This window comes from Palaemon carinicauda, chromosome 30 (genome assembly GCF_036898095.1).
Source record: "Palaemon carinicauda isolate YSFRI2023 chromosome 30, ASM3689809v2, whole genome shotgun sequence".
Lineage (NCBI taxonomy): Eukaryota > Metazoa > Arthropoda > Malacostraca > Decapoda > Palaemonidae > Palaemon > Palaemon carinicauda.
Window position 1 is genome coordinate 36,200,417 of NC_090754.1, and position 19,602 is coordinate 36,220,018.

The window sequence follows — 19,602 nt, forward strand, 5'->3', positions numbered from 1 at the left end:
TATTATATATTAAATATATGTATTTTTCTACGAAATTTCCAAGTACTCAAAAAATTACCTTTAGATATGGCCCCTGATATAAATGTAATTTACAAAATAATGAAGATTTTTTTACATATTTCTATTTTAGGATAACATATGTTTATTCCCTAAAAAAATTAGCCACTTCCTATTTCATTTGGGTACCCAAAAAAATTCATGAAATTTGGACAATTTTATTTGGCCAAAAAAAGTTACCCATTTTTTCTCATTTCAGACCTTCACCTCCATGGGTCTGACTTCATCCAAAATACATCAAGATGTGTCCTAAACATTCAAGAATCAATTCCTAAAAGGATTTGTGTATATATGTATAAACTTTTTTTTTATGAATTTTTATGTCAGGTCTTTTTTTTTTCTACTTAATTTTTTAAAATATTTATAATAAATAGTTTTTCTGCAGATGAGTAGTATTTATCTTTACAGTTGTTTTAAGCATTCATTGAAGTTTTTTTTGGCAAAAGAAAAAAGGAGGTTACTGCAAAAACTGATTTTTCAAGAATTTTTTTTGGCGTCGGGGTCGTTCGCGTCCGAGTATACCCTTAAAGGGGTGTCCGAGGACCGTACCTATCCAGGGTTAATGTGGGTAAGAGTAAGGTTATGAGATGTACGAGAAGGGAAGGTGGTGCAAGGTTGAATGTCATGTTGAATGGAGAGTTACTTGAGGAGGTGGATCAGTCTAAGTACTTGGGGTCTGTTGTTGCAGCAAATGGTGGAGTGGAAGCAGATGTACGTCAGAGAGTGAATGAAGGTTGCAAAGTGTTGGGGGCAGTTAAGGGAGTAGTAAAAAATAGAGGGTTGGGCATGAATGTAAAAAGAGTTCTATATGAGAAAGTGATTGTACCGACTGTGATGTATGGATCGGAGTTGTGGGGAATGAAAGTGATGGAGAGACAGAAATTGAATGTGTTTGAGATGAAATGTCTGAGGAGTATGACTGGTGTATCTCGAGTAGATAGGGTCAGGAACGAGGTAGTGAGGGTGAGAACGGGTGTGAGAAATGAGTTAGCGGCTAGAGTGGATATGAATGTGTTGAGGTGGTTTGGCCATGTTGAAAGAATGGAGAATGGCTGTCTGCTAAAGAAGGTGATGAATGCAAGAGTTGATGGGAGAAGTACAAGAGGAAGGCCAAGGTTTGGGTGGATGGATGGTGTGAAGAAAGCTCTGGGTGATAAGAGGATAGATGTAAGAGAGGCAAGAGAGCGTGCTAGAAATAGGAATGAATGGCGAGCGATTGTGACGCAGTTCCGGTAGGCCCTGCTGCTTCCTCCGGTGCCTTAGATGACCGCGGAGGTAGCAGCAGTAGGGGACTCAGCAGTATGAAGCTTCATCTGTGGTGGAAATGTGGGAGGTTGGGCTGTGGCACCCTAGCAGTACCAGCTGAACTCGGCTGAGTCCCTGGTTAGGCTGGAGGAACATAGAGAGTAGAGGTCCCCTCTTTTTTGTTTTGTTCTTGTTGATGTCGGCTACCCCCCAAAATTGGGGGAAGTGCCTTTGGTATATGGATGGATGGTTACTCACATGTATCACCTCGAGCTTTTCTTCCGACACTGTCTGCCAAACAATCATAAGACCATAAGAAAATATTAAAATCATAATATTTTGTAAATTTCTTGTTAATTGGTAAGGAAAACCATGCATAATAATTAACTATTTGCTTCACTTTTATAGAAAATAATGTATTCCTCTTTTACTATTCTGTTTTCTAAGGATGGAAATAAACTAGGTTACTTCTTTTGATTTATATGACGAAGGTAAAGACTAGCATGGTAGCTAATATATCTTATTCTTCAATGCGTGAATAATTCTTGATTATTAGTCAAATTTCATCCCAATACCCATCCTTCCTATGACCTTACTATTGATTTGCAACAGGTGGCATTCTCTCTCTCTCTCTCTCTCTCTCTCTCTCTCTCTCTCTCTCTCTCTCTCTCTCTCTCTCTCTCTCTCTCTCTCTCTCTCTCTCTCTCTCTCTCTCTCTCTTTTTTGCAAGAAATTTAAGAAATTAAACAGTGTGAGACATAATGGAAAGGCAAGCTAATGAAACTTAATAGATTAAATGGCAAATAAAGCACAGGTAATGAAATATAAGTCACTGAAGGTCCATTGAAAAAGAAGATAATGGAAACATCAGTTGGGGAGACTAAAGGTCATGGAATTTCAGTTATTGAAAGGATAGATATGAAATCAAATAAACTCTCAATAGGGTCACATTGCCATTAGTGTACCGCCAGCAGTCTCTAGTAGGCATTGTCTAATGGTCTTTCTAACGTTACTTCTTAACCTATCGGCACTTGCGTGTTCCGTCTGACCTTATCTGCAATTGCATGTTCCTTCTGACATTATATGCAATTGCATATTCCTTCTGACTCTACCTGTATTCACATGTTCATTCTGACAATACTTGCATTTGCTTGTTTCTTCTAATCCTACCTGCATTTGCACTTTCCTTCTAACCCTACCTGCACTCACATATTCCACCACCTTCTAACCCTACCTGCACTCACATATTCCACCTGATCCTACCTGCACAAGCATATTCCTTTTGAACCTATCTGCACTTGCACATTCCTTCTGACCCGTAGCTGTACTTACACTTTCCTTCGGACCTTACCTGAAATTGCAGCGTCATTCTGACCCTATCTGAGATTGCACATTCCTCCTGACCATACCTGCATTGCCCGTTCCTTCTGTCCCTACCTACACTTGCAAGTTCCTTCTGATCCTACCTGCACCTTCATACCCTACCTGTAATTGTACATTCCCTCTAACCCTACCTACCTTTGCCCATTCCTTATGATCCTACTTGCCCTTGCTTGTTACTTTGAGATCCTAGCTGCAATTGCACATTCCTTCTGATCTTACTCTGGCACGTTCCTTCTGACTCAACCTACACTTATTTGTTCCTTTTGACCTTACTTGCTCTTACACATTCCCTAACCCTGGATAGGTACGCTCCTCGGACACCCCTTTAAGGGTATACTCGGTCGCGCACGACCCCGACTCCGAAAAAAATTCAGGAAAAATTTAGTTATGCATCAATCTGTATTGTTTGACTTGCGAAAAATATTCAAAGAATGCTAAAAACTACTGAAAATATAAATGATACCCATCTACAAAATAACTATTTATTAGAAATATATTAGAAATTTAAGTATACAAAAAAAAAGACGACGTAAATATTCACAAAAAATAGAAATATACATATACACATAAATCCCTTTAGGGACACCTTCTTAGATGGCAAAGCAACAGTGTGTAATTGCTGGAAATGAGTTGGACCCATAGAAGTCAAGATCTGAAATGAGAAAAAAAGGGTAACTTTTTTTAGCCAAAAAAATTTGTCCAAATTTCATGAATTTTTTGGGGTACCCAAATGAAATAGGAAGAGGCTAATTTTTTTATAGAATAAACTCATATTATCCTAGAACAGAAATACATAATAAAATGTGCACTAAGATGTAATTTACTGTTATATCAGGGGCGAAATCTAAAGGTCATTTTTTGACGGCCTAGTTTCACAATGTAAATTTCTTATGAAAATCATCGTATCTCCTATAGAATATGATATTTATGCATTAAAATATACCAAAATATCACAAATTCTATACAGAACAAGAATATATAGAAATATGCCAACTTACCTTTCAGGTATGGCAACAAAATGGCCGCAGACCGCAACAACTCTTACAGCCTAATCTACCACTTGAAATGAAGAATGGGGTTGCAAACTCCATTTTTAAATATTTAACTTAGCCGGTGAATATATAATAGCTGCAACTCTGTTGCTCGACAGACAAAAAACAGTAAAAACTCGCCAGCGATCGCTATACAGGTTGCGGGTGTGCCCACCAGCGCCAACTGTCGGCCAGATACCATACTCGATGTAAACAAAGACTCAATTTCTTCTCTGTCGACGTGTCGACAAGACGTACTTTACTCGCTGTTGAAACCTGGAGTTTTTCCCATCATATTTGGTGAAGTACTTTAATTTGGTTTGAGCTTTCGCAGTACAGGTGTTTTTCTTCAAATAAATCCTTGAACTCTTTTTTTGTATCGGATTAATTGTTGATGACTTAGATCGTTTTTTTGGAATTTTCCCTTGACCAATTCAAAATGGCTGACCTTTCACAAGTTCCCAAGTTCAGAAAATGCAATGCTAGGGACTGTCATAGGCGTCTTCCAAAGGCTTCTCTCGACCCTCACACTGTTTGTTCCAATTGTCGGGGTAAAACCTGTCAATTGGAAGATCGGTGTGAGGAATGCGTGGGCCTTTCAGAATTCGATTTTATCGAATTTGAGAAGTATACACGCAGACTAGAGAGAGATAGGGTAAGGAGAAGTTCTTCTAGGTCGGTAGATTTTTCCTCTCCTCATGCCCCTCAACCTAATCCTTCCCCTGTAGTGGTTGTTCCTAACCCCCCTCCTAGCACTCAGGAACCATCGATGGCTGACATGATGCGTGCTATGCATGCCTTGGGGGAGAGAGTTGAGTTCCTTGCAAGTGACCGCAATCAACTCTTGGCGGACGTAAAGGAACTAAAGTGCCAAAGTGCCGCGGGAAGTGTTAAAGTGCCTAGTGTTTTCTCAAAGTGTTGTGAACAGTGTTGCGCTTGAGGGTTCGTCTGTTCGTGCCCGTCGTCCTCCTAGTCCGGGACCTCTTGCAAGCTCCCAAGCCCAGGGGAGAAACAATGTCGTACGACTCATGGGTTCGAGAGGCCTTGATCAGCGAACAGACGTTCCCTCTATGGTATCAGGCGTATCTCCCCAAGATCGCCCCTACCAACGTAAGACGAGAGAGCCCGTTTTTACCTCGTCGTCCGAAGGTGTTTCTCGTAAGAAACCTTGGACCAAGGTCTCACGACCTTTGAAGCGTAAGTCGGTCCCTTCAGGACAAGTCCAACGTCCCAGTTGTAGCCACTGGGTCAGTTCGGACTTGTTGCCGTCATCTGATGACTGCTCGCCGCCTAAGAGAGGCAAAGCGGTGCCGCCTCAGTCGCTCACCCCGTCTGTTGCCGCACCTGCTGCCGTAGACCCTAAATGGGTGTTGCTGCAGGACATGCAGTCCAAGCTTGCGTCCTTGATGGAGGACTTCAATGCGGAGAAGGTTGCTGCTGAACCTTCTGGCCAACAACCATCCAAGCGGTCTGTTGTGCGTCCTGTTGACGCTGAGGTAACTTTCTCGCGTCTACCAGTTGGGGTTGTACCTCTACCGATGCGACCCAGTGTGGGTTGCCAGCCGCACGTTGACGTTAGGCGACGCACGGAGGTGGTTGTTGACGTTCAGGACGTTCAACAACCATCAGAGGTGACTTGTTTTGACGCGGTGCGTCAACCTCCGCAACCCGGTATGGTGTTGACTGCACAACCCAGACGGTCTAAACAGTCTCGGGTGGACGCTGTGCGTCCTCGCGCACCCATGGTTGTTGACAGTTCACAGACTGTGCAGCAGTTCCATGACGCTGCGTCCGGCTCCGTCACGCATGCACCAGTGCGACCGGACTCAGCGAGCCAAACGTTGCCCACTCCTTTGCCGTTTCCTCATCAGTTTTCGGATGAGGAACTATCAGATGAGGACATTGCTGAACCACAAGAGGATCAACCTTCAGAACTTGACGAGCCTAAGGCAACTCAACCATCATTGGACTTTAGAAAAGTCATGGCTGTATTTAAGGAGTTGTTCCCTGACCACTTTGTTTCTGTGGCTCCTCGTTCGCCGCCGTCAGAGTTTGTATTAGGCGTGCCTGCTACCGCACCTGCCTTTACTAAACTCGTTCTCTCTCGCTCATCCAAGAGAGCTTTGCGGCTGTTGGGAGATTGGTTAGAGACTAAGAAGAGTTTAGGAAAGACAGCATTTGCCTTTCCCCCATCTAAACTCTCGTCTAGATCGAGCGTCTGGTATGCCACGGGAGAAGTTCTCGGCTTGGGAGTTCCTGCCTCTGCCCAGGGCGACTTCTCAAGTCTTGTAGACTCTCTCCTTGCCATGAGACGCTCGAAGATTTGTTGGTCACCATCGGACCTGGACCACCTTCTTAAAGGGATCTTTAGGGCTTTCGAAGTCTTTAACTTCCTAGACTGGTGCTTAGGAGCCCTTAGCAGGAAAATCTCTTCTGCAGATAAGGATGTTTCCTTGCTCATTATGTCCTGCATGGACAAGGCCGTCCGTGATGGGTCCAACGAGCTAGCCGCCTCATTCACGTCCGGAGTCCTGAAGAAGCGAGAGTCTCTCTGTTCTTTCCTGTCTGCTGGAGTGATGCCATGCCAAAGATCTGAGCTACTCTTTGCTCCCCTTTCCAAGTGCCTGTTTCCTGAAGTCTTGGTAAAGGAAATTGCCTTATCTTTAGTACAGAAGGACACTCACGATCTAGTTGCGTCCTCGGCTCGCAAAGCTCCCCCTTTGCCTACATTGTCTGCTAGACCAAGGATAGACACTCCAGCGTCTCGCTTTATTCCGCCCTTTCGTGGCAGAGCCTCCAGCAGAGGAGGTGCTCGTGCCGAAGGGAAGCGAGGGAAGAGGAAAGGATCCAAGTCCTCTAAGGGCACAGTCTGACTGCCCGCAACTTCAGACAGCAGTAGGAGCCAGACTCAAGAACTTCTGGCAAGCCTGGGAGAAGAGAGGCGCAGATCAACATTCTGTGAAGTTACTCAGAGAAGGGTACAAAATCCCTTTTGTACGCAAACCCCCTCTAGCGACGTCCCCCATCGATCTCTCTCCCAGGTACAGAGAGGAAGAAAAGAGACAAGCCCTGAAACTGGAAGTGTCTCTTTTGCTAGAGAAGGGAGCGGTGGTCAAAGTCTCGGACCTTCAATCACCGGGGTTTTACAACCGTCTCTTCCTAGTATCAAAGAAGACAGGAGGTTGGAGACCGGTGCTAGACGTCAGTGCTCTGAATGTCTTTGTCACAAAGACGAAGTTTTCCATGGAGACCACAAAGTCAGTCTTAGCAGCGGTCAGAAAGGAAGACTGGATGGTCTCTCTAGACCTAAGGGACGCCTACTTCCACATTCACTCAGACTCCCAACCTTTTCTGAGATTCGTCTTCGAAGATGTGGTTTACCAGTTTCGGGCCCTGTGCTTTGGCCTAAGCACAGCTCCTCTCGTATTTACGAGGCTGATGAGGAATGTGGCCAAATTCCTCCACTTATCGGACATCCGAGCCTCCTTTTATTTGGACGACTGGCTTCTCAGAGCCTCTTCCAGTCGTCGCTGTCTGAAGGATCTCAAGTGGACTCTAGATCTGACCAAGGAATTGGGACTCCTAGTCAATTTGGAAAAGTCGCAGCTGGTCCCATCCCAAACTATTCTGTATTTAGGGATGGAGATTCACAGTCAAGCTTTTCGGGCTTTTCCGTCGGCCCCCAGAATAGATCAAGCCCTGCTATCCATCCAGAAGATGCTGAAGAAAGAACGCTGCTCAGTCAGGCTGTGGATGAGTCTGGTAGGGACGCTGTCATCCCTGGAGCAATTTGTATCACTAGGAAGACTACACCTCCGTCCTCTTCAATTCCATCTGGCTTTTCACTGGAAAAAAGACAAGACGCTAGAGGCGGTCTCAATCCCGATTTCCGGAAAGATAAAGTCTTGTCTGACTTGGTGGAAGGACAATATCAACCTAAGAGAGGGTCTTCCCCTGGCTGTTCAGATACCCAACCACGTTCTCTTCTCGGACGCATCGGACTTGGGCTGGGGCGCGACGCTGGACGGTCGGGAATGCTCAGGTCTGTGGAACTCGAGTCAGAGGAGCATGCATATCAACTGCAAGGAGCTGTTGGCTGTTCATCTAGCCTTGAAAAGCTTCGAGTATCTCCTTCGAGGCAAAGTGGTGGAAATAAACTCGGACAACACCACGGCCTTGGCGTACATCTCCAAACAAGGAGGTACCCACTCACTGACGTTGTACGAGATCGCAAGGGACCTGCTCATCTGGTCAAAAGGTCGAGACATCTCCCTAGTGACGAGGTTCATCCAGGGCGACTTGAACGTCATAGCAGATTGTCTCAGTCGGAAAGGGCAAGTAATTCCAACCGAATGGACCCTCCACAAGGATGTGTGCAAGAGACTTTGGGCCACTTGGGGTCAACCAACCATAGATCTCTTTGCAACCTCGCTGACCAAGAGGCTTCCAATCTATTGCTCTCCAGTCCCGGACCCAGCAGCAATACATATAGATGCCTTTCTCCTAGATTGGTCACATCTGGATCTCTACGCATTCCCACCGTTCAAGATTGTCAACAAGGTACTGCAGAAGTTCGCCTCTCACGAAGGGACAAGGTTGACGTTAGTTGCTCCCCTCTGGCCCGCGAGAGAATGGTTCACCGAGGTACTTCGATGGTTAGTAGACGTTCCCAGAAGTCTTCCTCTAAGAGTAGACCTTCTACGTCAGCCACACGTAAAGAAGGTACACCAAAGCCTCCACGCTCTTCGTCTGACTGCCTTCAGACTATCGAAAGACTCTCGAGAGCTAGAGGCTTTTCGAAGGAGGCAGCCAGTGCGATTGCTAGAGCAAGGAGAGCGTCTACCATTAGAGTCTACCAATCGAAGTGGGAAGTCTTCCGAGACTGGTGCAAGTCAGTTTCTGTATCCTCGACCAGTACCTCTGTAGCCCAAATAGCTGATTTTCTCTTATACCTGAGAAAAGGACGATCCCTTTCAGCTCCCACTATCAAGGGCTACAGAACCATGTTGGCATCGGTCTTCTGGCATAGAGGCTTAGATCTTTCCAACAATAAAGATCTGCAAGACCTCCTTAAGTCTTTTGAGACCACTAAGGAGCGTCGTTTGGCTACTCCTGGGTGGAATTTAGACGTGGTACTAAGATTCCTCATGTCAGACAGGTTTGAGCCTTTTTTACAGTCAGCCTCCCTGAAAGATCTCACTCTTAAGACACTTTTCCTGGTATGCTTAGCCTCGGCTAAAAGAGTCAGTGAGATTCATGCCTTCAGCAAGAACATCGGATTTTCGTCGGAAAAAGCTACTTGTTCGCTGCAACTTGGTTTTCTAGCCAAAAATGAGCTACCTTCTCGGCCTTGGCCTAAATCTTTCGATATTCCCAGCTTATCGGAGATCGTAGGCAATGAACTAGAAAGAGTCTTATGCCCTGTTAGAGCTCTTAAGTTCTATTCAAAGCGTACTAAACCTTTACAAGGCCAATCTGAAGCTTTATGGTGTTCAGTTAAGAAACCATCCTTGCCTATGTCAAAGAATGCTTGGTCAGACTTTATCAGATTGTTAATACGAGATGCTCATTCACATCTGAGTGAGGAAGACCGAACTTTGCTTAAGGTGAAGACGCACGAAAGAGCTGTAACAACTTCCGTGGCCTTTAAGCAAAATATATCTCTGCAAAGTATAATGGACGCAACCTATTGGAGAAGCAAGTCAGTGTTCGCGTCATTTTACTTGAAAGATGTCCAGTCTCTTTACAAGAACTGCTACACACTGGGACCATTCGTAGCAGCGAGTGCAGTAGTGGGTGAGGGCTCAACCACTGCAATTCCCTAATTCCATACCCTTTTAATCTTTCTCTTGAAATGTTTTTATTGTTGTTTTTTGGGTTGTCCGGAAGGCTAAGAAGCCTTTTGCATCCTGGTTGATTTGGCGGGTGGTCAAAGTCATTTCTTGAGAGCGCCTAGATTAGGGGTTTGATGAGGTCCTGTTGTATGGGTTGCAACCCTTGATACTTCAGCTCCTAGGGGTCTGTTAGCATCCTAAGAGGATCGCGAGGCTCCGCAAGGAAGACGTACTTACAAGGCAGAGTAATCGTTTAAGTCGACTTCCTTACCAGGTACCTATTTATTTTGTTTTTGTTATATTGATAACTTCCAAAATGAAATAAAAACTCTTAGCTTGTACGATGTAAACATATTTAACTGGTCTCTACCCACCTCCCTGGGTGTGAATCAGCTATTATATATTCACCGGCTAAGTTAAATATTTAAAAATTATATTTTAATTATAAAATAAATTTTTTAATATACTTACCCGGTGAATATATAAATTAAACGACCCTCCCTTCCTCCCCAATAGAGACGCAGTGGGATGAGAAGAAATTGAGTCTTTGTTTACATCGAGTATGGTATCTGGCCGACAGTTGGCGCTGGTGGGCACACCCGCAACCTGTATAGCGATCGCTGGCGAGTTTTTACTGTTTTTTGTCTGTCGAGCAACAGAGTTGCAGCTATTATATATTCACCGGGTAAGTATATTCAAAAATTTATTTTATAATTAAAATATCATATCATCAACATCTCTTTTTAACTCCATTAGAAGTGTGTTGATGACATCCATGCCGAGGGAATACTACCTGCTGGCCATTATTGAAGATAAATTCAAAATAAATAGAAAAAAATCAAATTTGCAAAAAGTAAAAAAAATTCAGAAATTAGCATTTGAGGGAAAATGGACCTCATGGCAATATATGGCATCTAAGCCAAAACCAATTTCATGCATGTGGTAGACACACCATCCATCCACACTTTCCAACTATAAAGAACCAAACAAGTATCAACACTTCGACAATTTATAATTATGTAATAACTTTGCTGTTTGATCACTTACCCCTATAAAGGTATGTCAGGGTCGAGGTCGACCCCTGGGGGGTAAAAAAACGGGGAAGGAGGGAAGTTAGACGAAAATCAGTCCTAAAGCAGACAATGGCATGTAGACTAGTCACCCCTTGCAGGTCGATCACTTCCATATTTGAGACAGCTGATGATTTATGGGGAAAAAACAGGTTTTGAAAATGCTGTAGGGGTCGCATACGACCCATCATACCTTTCCAGGGTTAAGACCCTACCTGGACTTGCACTCTTCTGACCCTACCTGCACTTGCTTTATGTCCCTCTAAGTCCTTTTCTCCATTTTTATGTTCAATATCTTATCTCTTTCTTTAGTGTAACTGTAAGGGTATTTTCCAGTTGCAGCTGGGCACAGAATAGTCCCACAGGCTCAACACTGAATTTTATAGCCAAAATTTCTAAATCTAATCCAATCCTAAATATATTATGCATAAGGATGATTGGCAGTGTAAAAGGATATTGATAAATGAGTGAATAAGCTACGGTATATCAGTCAATGAAAGTCTAAGATATAATATATGTAATTATAAGAGATATGATGATCATGTGATGAGATATTGGTGAAATGAAGTGGAGTCTAGCTAATTAGATATTTGTGAATGAAAATATACTCATTGTAAAGATTAAGGATATTAGAGATTATAGGTTCAAGTTGATGTTATGGATTTAACGGAGATAAGTATTTTTAATAGTGTTCGTAATGTCTTGGTAGATAGAAATAAGCTATGGCAAGTATTTAAGTCAACTCCTAAAACTTTGTTCATTGCTGAATTACTAACTGTAGACCTATTGCATGAAATGAGAGAATTTAAATGGCGTGACCGTTTGAGATATTAAAAAGGATCGGTCATTAATTAGGAGTTTTAGAAGGTGACTTCAGCCAGGAGCTGATTACTGAAAAACTTCAGCTGTGAAATGCATAGTTAGATGAAATTAAATATTTTGGGTCAATAAACCAAAGTGTAAAGTGTGTCTGTTTAGCTAAAGGGGGGGGGGGGGGGTTAGAGTTTGGAATCATATGGTTGTGTAGATAAAAGTGGATTTTTGATTATGTATAAAGTAGATGGGATATAAACTAGATACATTTTAATGGGCAATCCAATCTATGAAAACTGCTTTCATGTACTTTAGGTAATCTAGTAATTTATATACATACCGGTAAATGTATCTCTCTCTCTCTCTCTCTCTCTCTCTCTCTCTCTCTCTCTCTCTCTCTCTCTCAGGGATACATGTATAATATACCTTGAAGAATAACATGCTAATTATTAAAATTAAAGGGAAATTTTGTAAAAAATTTTCAGTAAGGTGTAATTATGAAGAAATTCTCTTATTTTAACCCGATGCTCACCTCCAATTTCAGATCTCCCACTCCCCATCCTTAATCCTTCCTTATCCCAATTTTGGAAATGTTATAAAAAAAAAAATGACACTCGCTTCATATGGCTGAGGAGTCTCCCGCTGCCCCCCTCCTCTTTGAGCATAAGCATTTGCCATTTTATTCCCCACCACAAAAAAGAGCTAAAGAGTCCATGAGTAGATCCTGATCTTAACTAGAGTAATCACTTGTTCTTTTAGACTGTTATTTTATTCCCCATGTACAGAATTTGTTCATTCTTTTACTGGTGTCTTGAGAGCTGTAGCTCAAATGTGTTAGCTTGAATATATTGTACTTGTCAAAAGGCCGACAGCCTGTACTGGTAAACATGTTGGACTTTAGTCTGCTTATTGATCCAACTGTCTTGTTGGCGCAGGTTTTATCCTGACGGCTAGTCATGAAAAATTATGGCTGGGTTATGCCATTATTGCCTTGCTCAAAAGCCTCATTCTTGAAGTTTGTAATGGTTTATCAAATTTTAGAATTTGGTATAAATTATCTTATTTTAATCAAATATTTAGCTTACGTTGTAGGAGGTTATAATGTCAAATGTACAGGTTTTGGTATTGTCATTTCTATTTTTAGTAAAATTGCATACACTGTGTCAATGACTTAAAGCATCAAATTTGTAATGAACTGTGTAATGTAAGTAGTGAAAAGTATATCTAATGTAAAAGGATTGTGATTCAATGTGCTTCAGTCATGTTTATGCTCTTTTTGAAGTTAATGTGTAATTGATGGTAACTGTTATTTCCAAATTTTTCATAACGTCAAGTTCAAGTATAATTAAGATATTGAAGATTAATGATAAGTGTACTTAACGTAAGTGTTTTAAGGAATTTAGTAAGAGAATCATTTTGAAGTCTTGCATTTCAGAGCTCTTTGTTATGGCGAGATACCTGGGCTCTTTGAAAAGGTGCACAGCTCGGTTCATAAATCCCATTTTGTTTCTTGTCTCGCGTCATTTGTTCCCATGACATAAAGAAGGGATAAATAACACTATAATCATTTTTAGAGGAAATGTGTAATAAGTTTTTAAATTCAGTATCTTGTCGTTGATGGGGTGGTTGCCTCGTGTGTTTGTGTAGTTTGAATGGTGTGAAAACTGATTTGGTATGAAGAATAGGATTGTAAATTGTTAACAAAGAATTGCGACAGGTTAATGTGTTCTAACTGGGAAGTTTCCTGGCAAAGATTTTTCTATTTCCTTACATTAGCCAAGGTACGAAAGTTCCATTTCCATAAAATTGCTTTATTTACATATCCTCATAACCTGCATTTTTCAAGATGTATTGATTTCTAGGTAGGTTTAATGGTTAATGTAATGTTGATGTGCAGAAATAGGTCTGTCTTCAAACATTATCCTTCCTTAAGGAAAATTCATAACATTGTAAGAGATATATTAAGTAATTTACACCTATGCAATTCACAATAATTGTGGTATCGTACTCAGAAGTTCGTTAATTTCTTAAATATAGATATACTGTATAATTCATAATCTGCTTTAATCTTTTTTTAAAATAATTTTAACCATGTTTATGGTTAGATATCTTGACAATTTACTGAAATTGTAAGATTATTAGATTATACACTGGATCATTGACAGGTTTTACCTGACATTTTTGTGTAGCCATTTTGGCTTTTGCTCATTTGTTGCAAGGACTTTGGGTGTTTCAAAGACTTTTTAGTCCATCCGCTGAAGCTTCATTTGGTCTTGGATAGAGAGTTTTTATGGTCTCCTCTATCTTATTCTTAAATTCATTTACCGTGTTACTATTCACTCCTGCTGGAATTCTGTTCCATGGATTTCCTGTTTTGTATGTAAAGAAATTGCCACTTTTGAGTGGTCTTGTATTTTTTCAATTCCAGTTTGTATCCAATACTTCTGGACTGAAGAGGTGGTCTACATTTGTTATTCCTTCAAGAATTTTGAATGTCTTTATAAGCTGTCCCCTTAGTCATTGAGTTTGTAGATCAAATAAGTTCAAACGTTCTATTCTCCGTCGATATCTAAATTTTTTTAGTGTTGGAACTAGTTTGGCGGCCCTAGCTTGTACTGCTTCCAGTTTATCTAAATTTTAAGAATACTTGGAGCCCAGAATTGGACTCTTGTATTCTAGATGTGGTCTTACTAGTGATGTGTACAGCTGCAGTACAATGCCTTTGTTTCTATATTTGAATTGTCTCTTTATGTAATTTGTAAGTTTCTGTGCTTTCTTTTCAACTTTCATGCTCTTTTTGGTGAACTTTAAATCTTCCTCCTGGTCCACACTTTCTATTTCATTACCCTGCAGTGAGTACAACTAATATGTTTTTGGGTTACTATAACCATGTGCATAACTTTGCATTTCCCACAGGTTAAAGTCATTTGCCATTTTCTGGACCATTCTCCCAACTTAATTAGATCCTCTCTTAAGGCTTTTAGGTCTTCTGACTTTGCAGCATTTATGCCTAGTTTAGCATCGTTGACAAATTTTGCTATTCTACCAATTAATCCTAAATGTGTTGCTAATGCAAATAAAAAATAGTAATGGGCCAAGGACAGATCCTTGAGGTACTCCGCTTGTAACGGGTGCCCACTCTGAGGCTTCTCCATCAATTACAACTCTGCTTTCTGGTTGTCACCCAATCTTCAATCCGTTCCCGTTCACTTAGCTCATCAATAATGCCTAGTGCTCTAATTTTAACTATTAATTTTTCATGAGAGACTTTGTCAAAAGCCTTTTGAAAGTCTAGGTATATGATGTCTATTGTCCTGCCTTTATCAAATATACTAAACGTGGAAAAATTCCAACAGATTTGTCACAAAGGATCTCTTTTGTCTAAAACCATGTTGACTGTCTATCAGAAGATTATTTTTATTCTAAATGTCTTACTTTTGAATCTACTATAATTTATTAAAAATATTTGCAAAGCACTAAAGTTAGACACACAGGTCTGTAGTTTCCCAGTTCTTTTTGGTCCCTTCGTGTAGATTCGAGGAACATTACCTAGTTTCCATCTTTGTTAGGCCTTGCCTTTTGGCCCAGTTTTCTTTTATTGATTAAGTAACTGGTATCAATTTATCCAGTTTGAAACCAACTTGAAGTTTATTAGAATCGTAATGAATTAAAATATTTTACACTCAGAACATAGATAGTTATCAAAGTAATAACAATCTTTCCAAAAACAAAGTACCCACTATTGACCCTGCAAGTAATTATTTTTGTGGCCACATCCTTTAGTTGTTGGGAAATTGATCTTGCATAACTTGGCTACTTTAGTGTTATATTTTTTATTCCTCGACGCAGTAACATAGTGTAACTCAAACCTTATCCTCTCTTCTCTGTCCCTCAAAAACCAGAAGGGCTTGGTGCCATCAGTGCAACTCTCAGGATTTTCTGTAGGTGTTACTTCAATCTTTACAGTAGCTACACAGGCTTTATAGCCTCCAATTTTACCTCATCCCTTCTTGCCTTCATTCTTCCATCTTGCAGTCAGAGCTCTTATAACTTTTATTTCCAATCTCCCTCTAAAAACGCAAATCACAAGATTCCTCGTTGAATGATATCTTTTCAAATTTCTTATTGGTAAAAAGCTCAATTGTTTTTAAGCCACTTTTACTCTTTTAGGTGGTTATACATCGCACATCCGTGTAGGAAAATGATCGCACATCCGTATAGGAAAAGGATTAAAACCCAGTAAAAAGAGAGTTTTTATGGTCTCGTCTATCTTATTCTTAAATCCATTTACTGTGTTACTATTTACTCCTCCTGCTGGAATTCTGTTCCATGGATTTCCAGTTTTGTATGTAAAGAAATTGCCACTTTGAGTGGTCTTGTATCTTTTCAATTCCAGTTTGTATCCAATACTTCTAGACTGATTCATGCTAAGTATGAAGAGGTGGTTATAGTCTACATTTGTTATTCCTTCAAGAATTTTGAATGTCTTTATAAGCTGTCCCCTTAGTCATTGAGTTTGTAGATCAAATAAGTTCAAACGTTCTATTCTCCTTCGATATCTAAATTTTCTTAGTGTTGGAACTAGTTTGGCGGCCCTAGCTTGTGCTGCTTCCAGTTTATCTAAATTTTAAGAATACTTGGAGCCCTGGACTCTTGTATTCTAGATGTGGCCTTACTAGTGATGTGTTCAGCTGTAGTACAATGCCTTTGTTTCTGTATTTGAATTGTCTCTTTATGTCATTTGTAAGTTTCTGTGCTTTCTTTTCAACTTTCATGCTCTGTTTGGTGAACTTTAAATCTTTGTTAATAATAATGCCAAGATCTTCCTCCTGGTCCACACTTTCTATTTCATTACCCTGCAGTGAGTACAACTAATATGTTTGTGGGTTACTATAACCATGTGCATAACTTTGCATTTCCCACAGTTGAAAGGCATTTGCCATTTTCTGGACCATTTTCCCAACTTAATTAGATCCTCTTTTAAAGCTTTTACATCTTCTGACTTTGCAGCATTTATGCCTAGTTTAGTACCGTCAAAAAATTTTGCTATTCTACTAGTTAATCCTAAATCTATGTTGCTAATGTAAGTCAAAATTAGTAATGGGCCAAGGACAGATCCTTGAGGTACTCCGCTTGTAACGGGTGCCCACTCTGAGGCTTCGCCATCGATTACAACTCTCTGATTTCTGTTTGTCAGCCAATTTTCATTCCATTCACTTGGCTCATCAATGATGCCTAGTGCTGTAATTTTAACCATTAATTTTTTATGAGAGACTTTGTCAAAAGCCTTTTGAAAATCTAGGTATATGATGTCTATTGTCCTGCTTTTGTCAAATATACTGAACATGTGGAAAAATTCCAACAGATTTGTCACAAAGGATCTCTTTTGTCTAAAACCATGTTGGCTGTCTATCAGAAGACTGTTTTTTTTTAAATGTCCTACTTTTGAATCTACTATAACTTATTCAAAAGTGTTGCAAAGCACTTAAGTCAGACACACAGGTCTGTAGTTTCCAGGTTCTTCTTTTTGGTCCCTTCTTGTAGATTCAAGGAACATTGCCTAGTTTCCATCTTTGTTAGGCCTTGCCTTTTGGCCCAGTTTTCTTTTATTGATTAGGTAACTGGTATCAATTTATCCAGTTTGAAACCAACTTGAAGTTGATTAGAATTGTAATGAATTAAAATACTTTACATTCAGGACATAGATAGTTATCAAAGTAATAACAAACCTTACTCATTATTTGTAATGAGAAATTTACAAATCGTCATATTGAAAGTGAAAGAGGGTACATTTTAAAATGTTACAGTACAATATTAAAGATTGTCTTTTGATATCTCACAGTTTTAATCTTGCCAAAACCAAAGTACCCACTATTGACCCTGCAAGTGATTATTTCTGTGCCCACATCCTTTGAAGATACCATTGGTTTAGTTGTTGGGAAATTGGATTTTGCATGACTTAGCTACCTTAGTGTTGTATTTTTATTCCACGACGCAGTAACATAGTGTAACTCGCACCTCACCCTCTCTTCTCTGTCCCTCAAAAACCAGAAGGGCTTGGTGCCATCAGTGCAACTCTCAGGATTCTCTGTAGGCGTTACTTCTAACCCTACTCTAGCTACACAAGCTTTATAGCCTTCAATTTTACCTCCTCCCTTCTTGCCTTCATTCTTCCATCTTGCTGTCAGAGCTCTTATACCTTTTATTTCCAATCTCCATCTAAAAACACTAATCACAAGATTCCTCTTTGAATGATATCTTTTTAAATTTTTTTATTGGTAACAAGCTCAATTGTTTTTTAAGCCACTTTTGCTCTCTTAAGATGGTTATGCATCGCACATCCGTATAGGAAAATGTTTGCACATCCTTATAGGAAAAGGATTAAAACCCAGTAAATAATTATCCTTGATATCAATGTCTGATATAATTACGATGAGAATTTGCATATATTGAATGTTGGGACTCTGATATAAAAGTGTTATGAATGCCACTGTAAGGAATGTGGGATTGCTGTGCTAGTATCGAGTTATTGGTGTGAAGTTCTCATGGAATAGTTATGTTGTTTGTTTGTCCATGTCCCAAGGTGGATAAGGGAAGTCAGTTTTTTCTTGTCAGTATTTCCTTAGAGAAGTCAGACTGAAAGGATTTTAGTTATAGTTTTTTATGTAGACGAATAAAAATTAGGATTGCAGGTTTTTATGTAGAATTAGGGTGGGTTTCGCATTGTAATTTGTGTAATGTAGCTTATGAAGAAATTTTATTGAACTATGTAAAAAGGGGGAAAAATATCTCCTATCCATTTAGCAAGTAGGCTACAATGCCCAGTCAGCTAGCCTTTTGGCAAGCTTCAAACTCGAGTTTCTTCCAAAAAGTATTTTCTAAGTGTAGAATCCTCAGCTTCAGGAAATAGAGCATATATAAAATTTGTTATCTTATGTTTTGGAAACAGCCTCTCATAATCTTAAAAGTGTATTAGAGTAAAATATTCACTTGAAGTTTTAATTTATGCCTAAATATTGAACAGACTTTGAGATAACTGTATCAACTGAAAACTTTAGCTTTTTATATGAACTTTTAAAAGAAATCTTTAAAGAAAAAATATATCTTTTTTAAGAGTATTAAGGAGTTATTTCTGGAATTTGCTGAACTATGTAAGGAGAAGGTTTTAGTCTTCATAAAGTCACAGAGAAATAAACAATAGAAGTTAATTCTTCTTTTTGTTCAGAGAGATTTGAGTTTGATGCTTCGCTCTTTATAAGCATTTATTTTCATAACAGTAATTAACTTTTATAGAAGACTCAATTTCTGGTCCTGTATTATTCTATTATGAAAACGATTTCAGTTTTTTATCGGAAAGTGTGCAATAAATTCATCATTATTAAATGTCATGAAATAGGTGAACACTGGGTATTATAAAGAATTAAGTATTCAGTAATCTAAAATTATATTTTCCTTCGTTGGTACTTTTTTCAGCTAAATTACATTGAAAGATATTTAGAACCTCAGAGCTAGTCACGTTCCGAAAAGAACAAAAATCACTTGGAGGCGCATGAACTTAGTCTGTCTGTCTCTTGTGTCTGAGCTCATTCTAGCAACTTAAAAAAAAAAAGAATTTTAAACTTCATTTCAGGTTGGGTCAATCTAAAGTCTATCTATTAAGGACAAGAATCCGGAAAGTATCAAATTATTTTCATTACTAAAATAACATGATCATTAGTATTTTAAAGATAACTTTCAGTGATATACTGTATTAAGTTACACTGGACATGCGTAAAATACCTAATAAATTATAAAGAATCATCTCCTTTGATTATTGGCTGATGATGTCTTAGTCAAGGAATATATGCTCGTTATAGTTTAGTAAGGGATTATGAGAGGATAATATAGGAAGAGATTATAAGAGGAGTGTATTATGAATAATTATAAGATGATGTTAGTATATTAAGGGCTTATATGCTGAGGATAGTATACTGCTGTAAGGTATTATAATCTGAAGATAGTACAAGCTGAGAATAGAATAAAGTGGGTTGACTTTATTTGATTCTGTAGGTGTATAAGACATATTTCTATGAGTACAGTATTGTACAATTTAGGGATATTAGTTATTAGCCTAAGTTTGTTATTAGGAGTTATATGAACTTCAAATTAAAACTTGAAGCTACCTCAAAC

At 39.5% G+C, this 19,602-nt stretch overlaps 1 protein-coding gene across 1 annotated transcript; it reads right to left on the minus strand.

The window, feature by feature from the left end:
* Positions 1-10,414: 10,414 nt before the first annotated feature.
* Positions 10,415-16,780, minus strand: LOC137623460 (uncharacterized). The gene is made up of 4 exons (XM_068354294.1): positions 16,427-16,780; positions 16,110-16,289; positions 14,125-14,280; positions 10,415-10,522 (listed from the first exon to the last, which is right to left on the minus strand). Exons 1-4 carry the CDS (start codon positions 16,778-16,780, stop codon positions 10,415-10,417), a joined length of 798 nt encoding a protein of 265 aa, XP_068210395.1.
* Between the last annotated feature and the right edge of the window lie 2,822 nt (positions 16,781-19,602).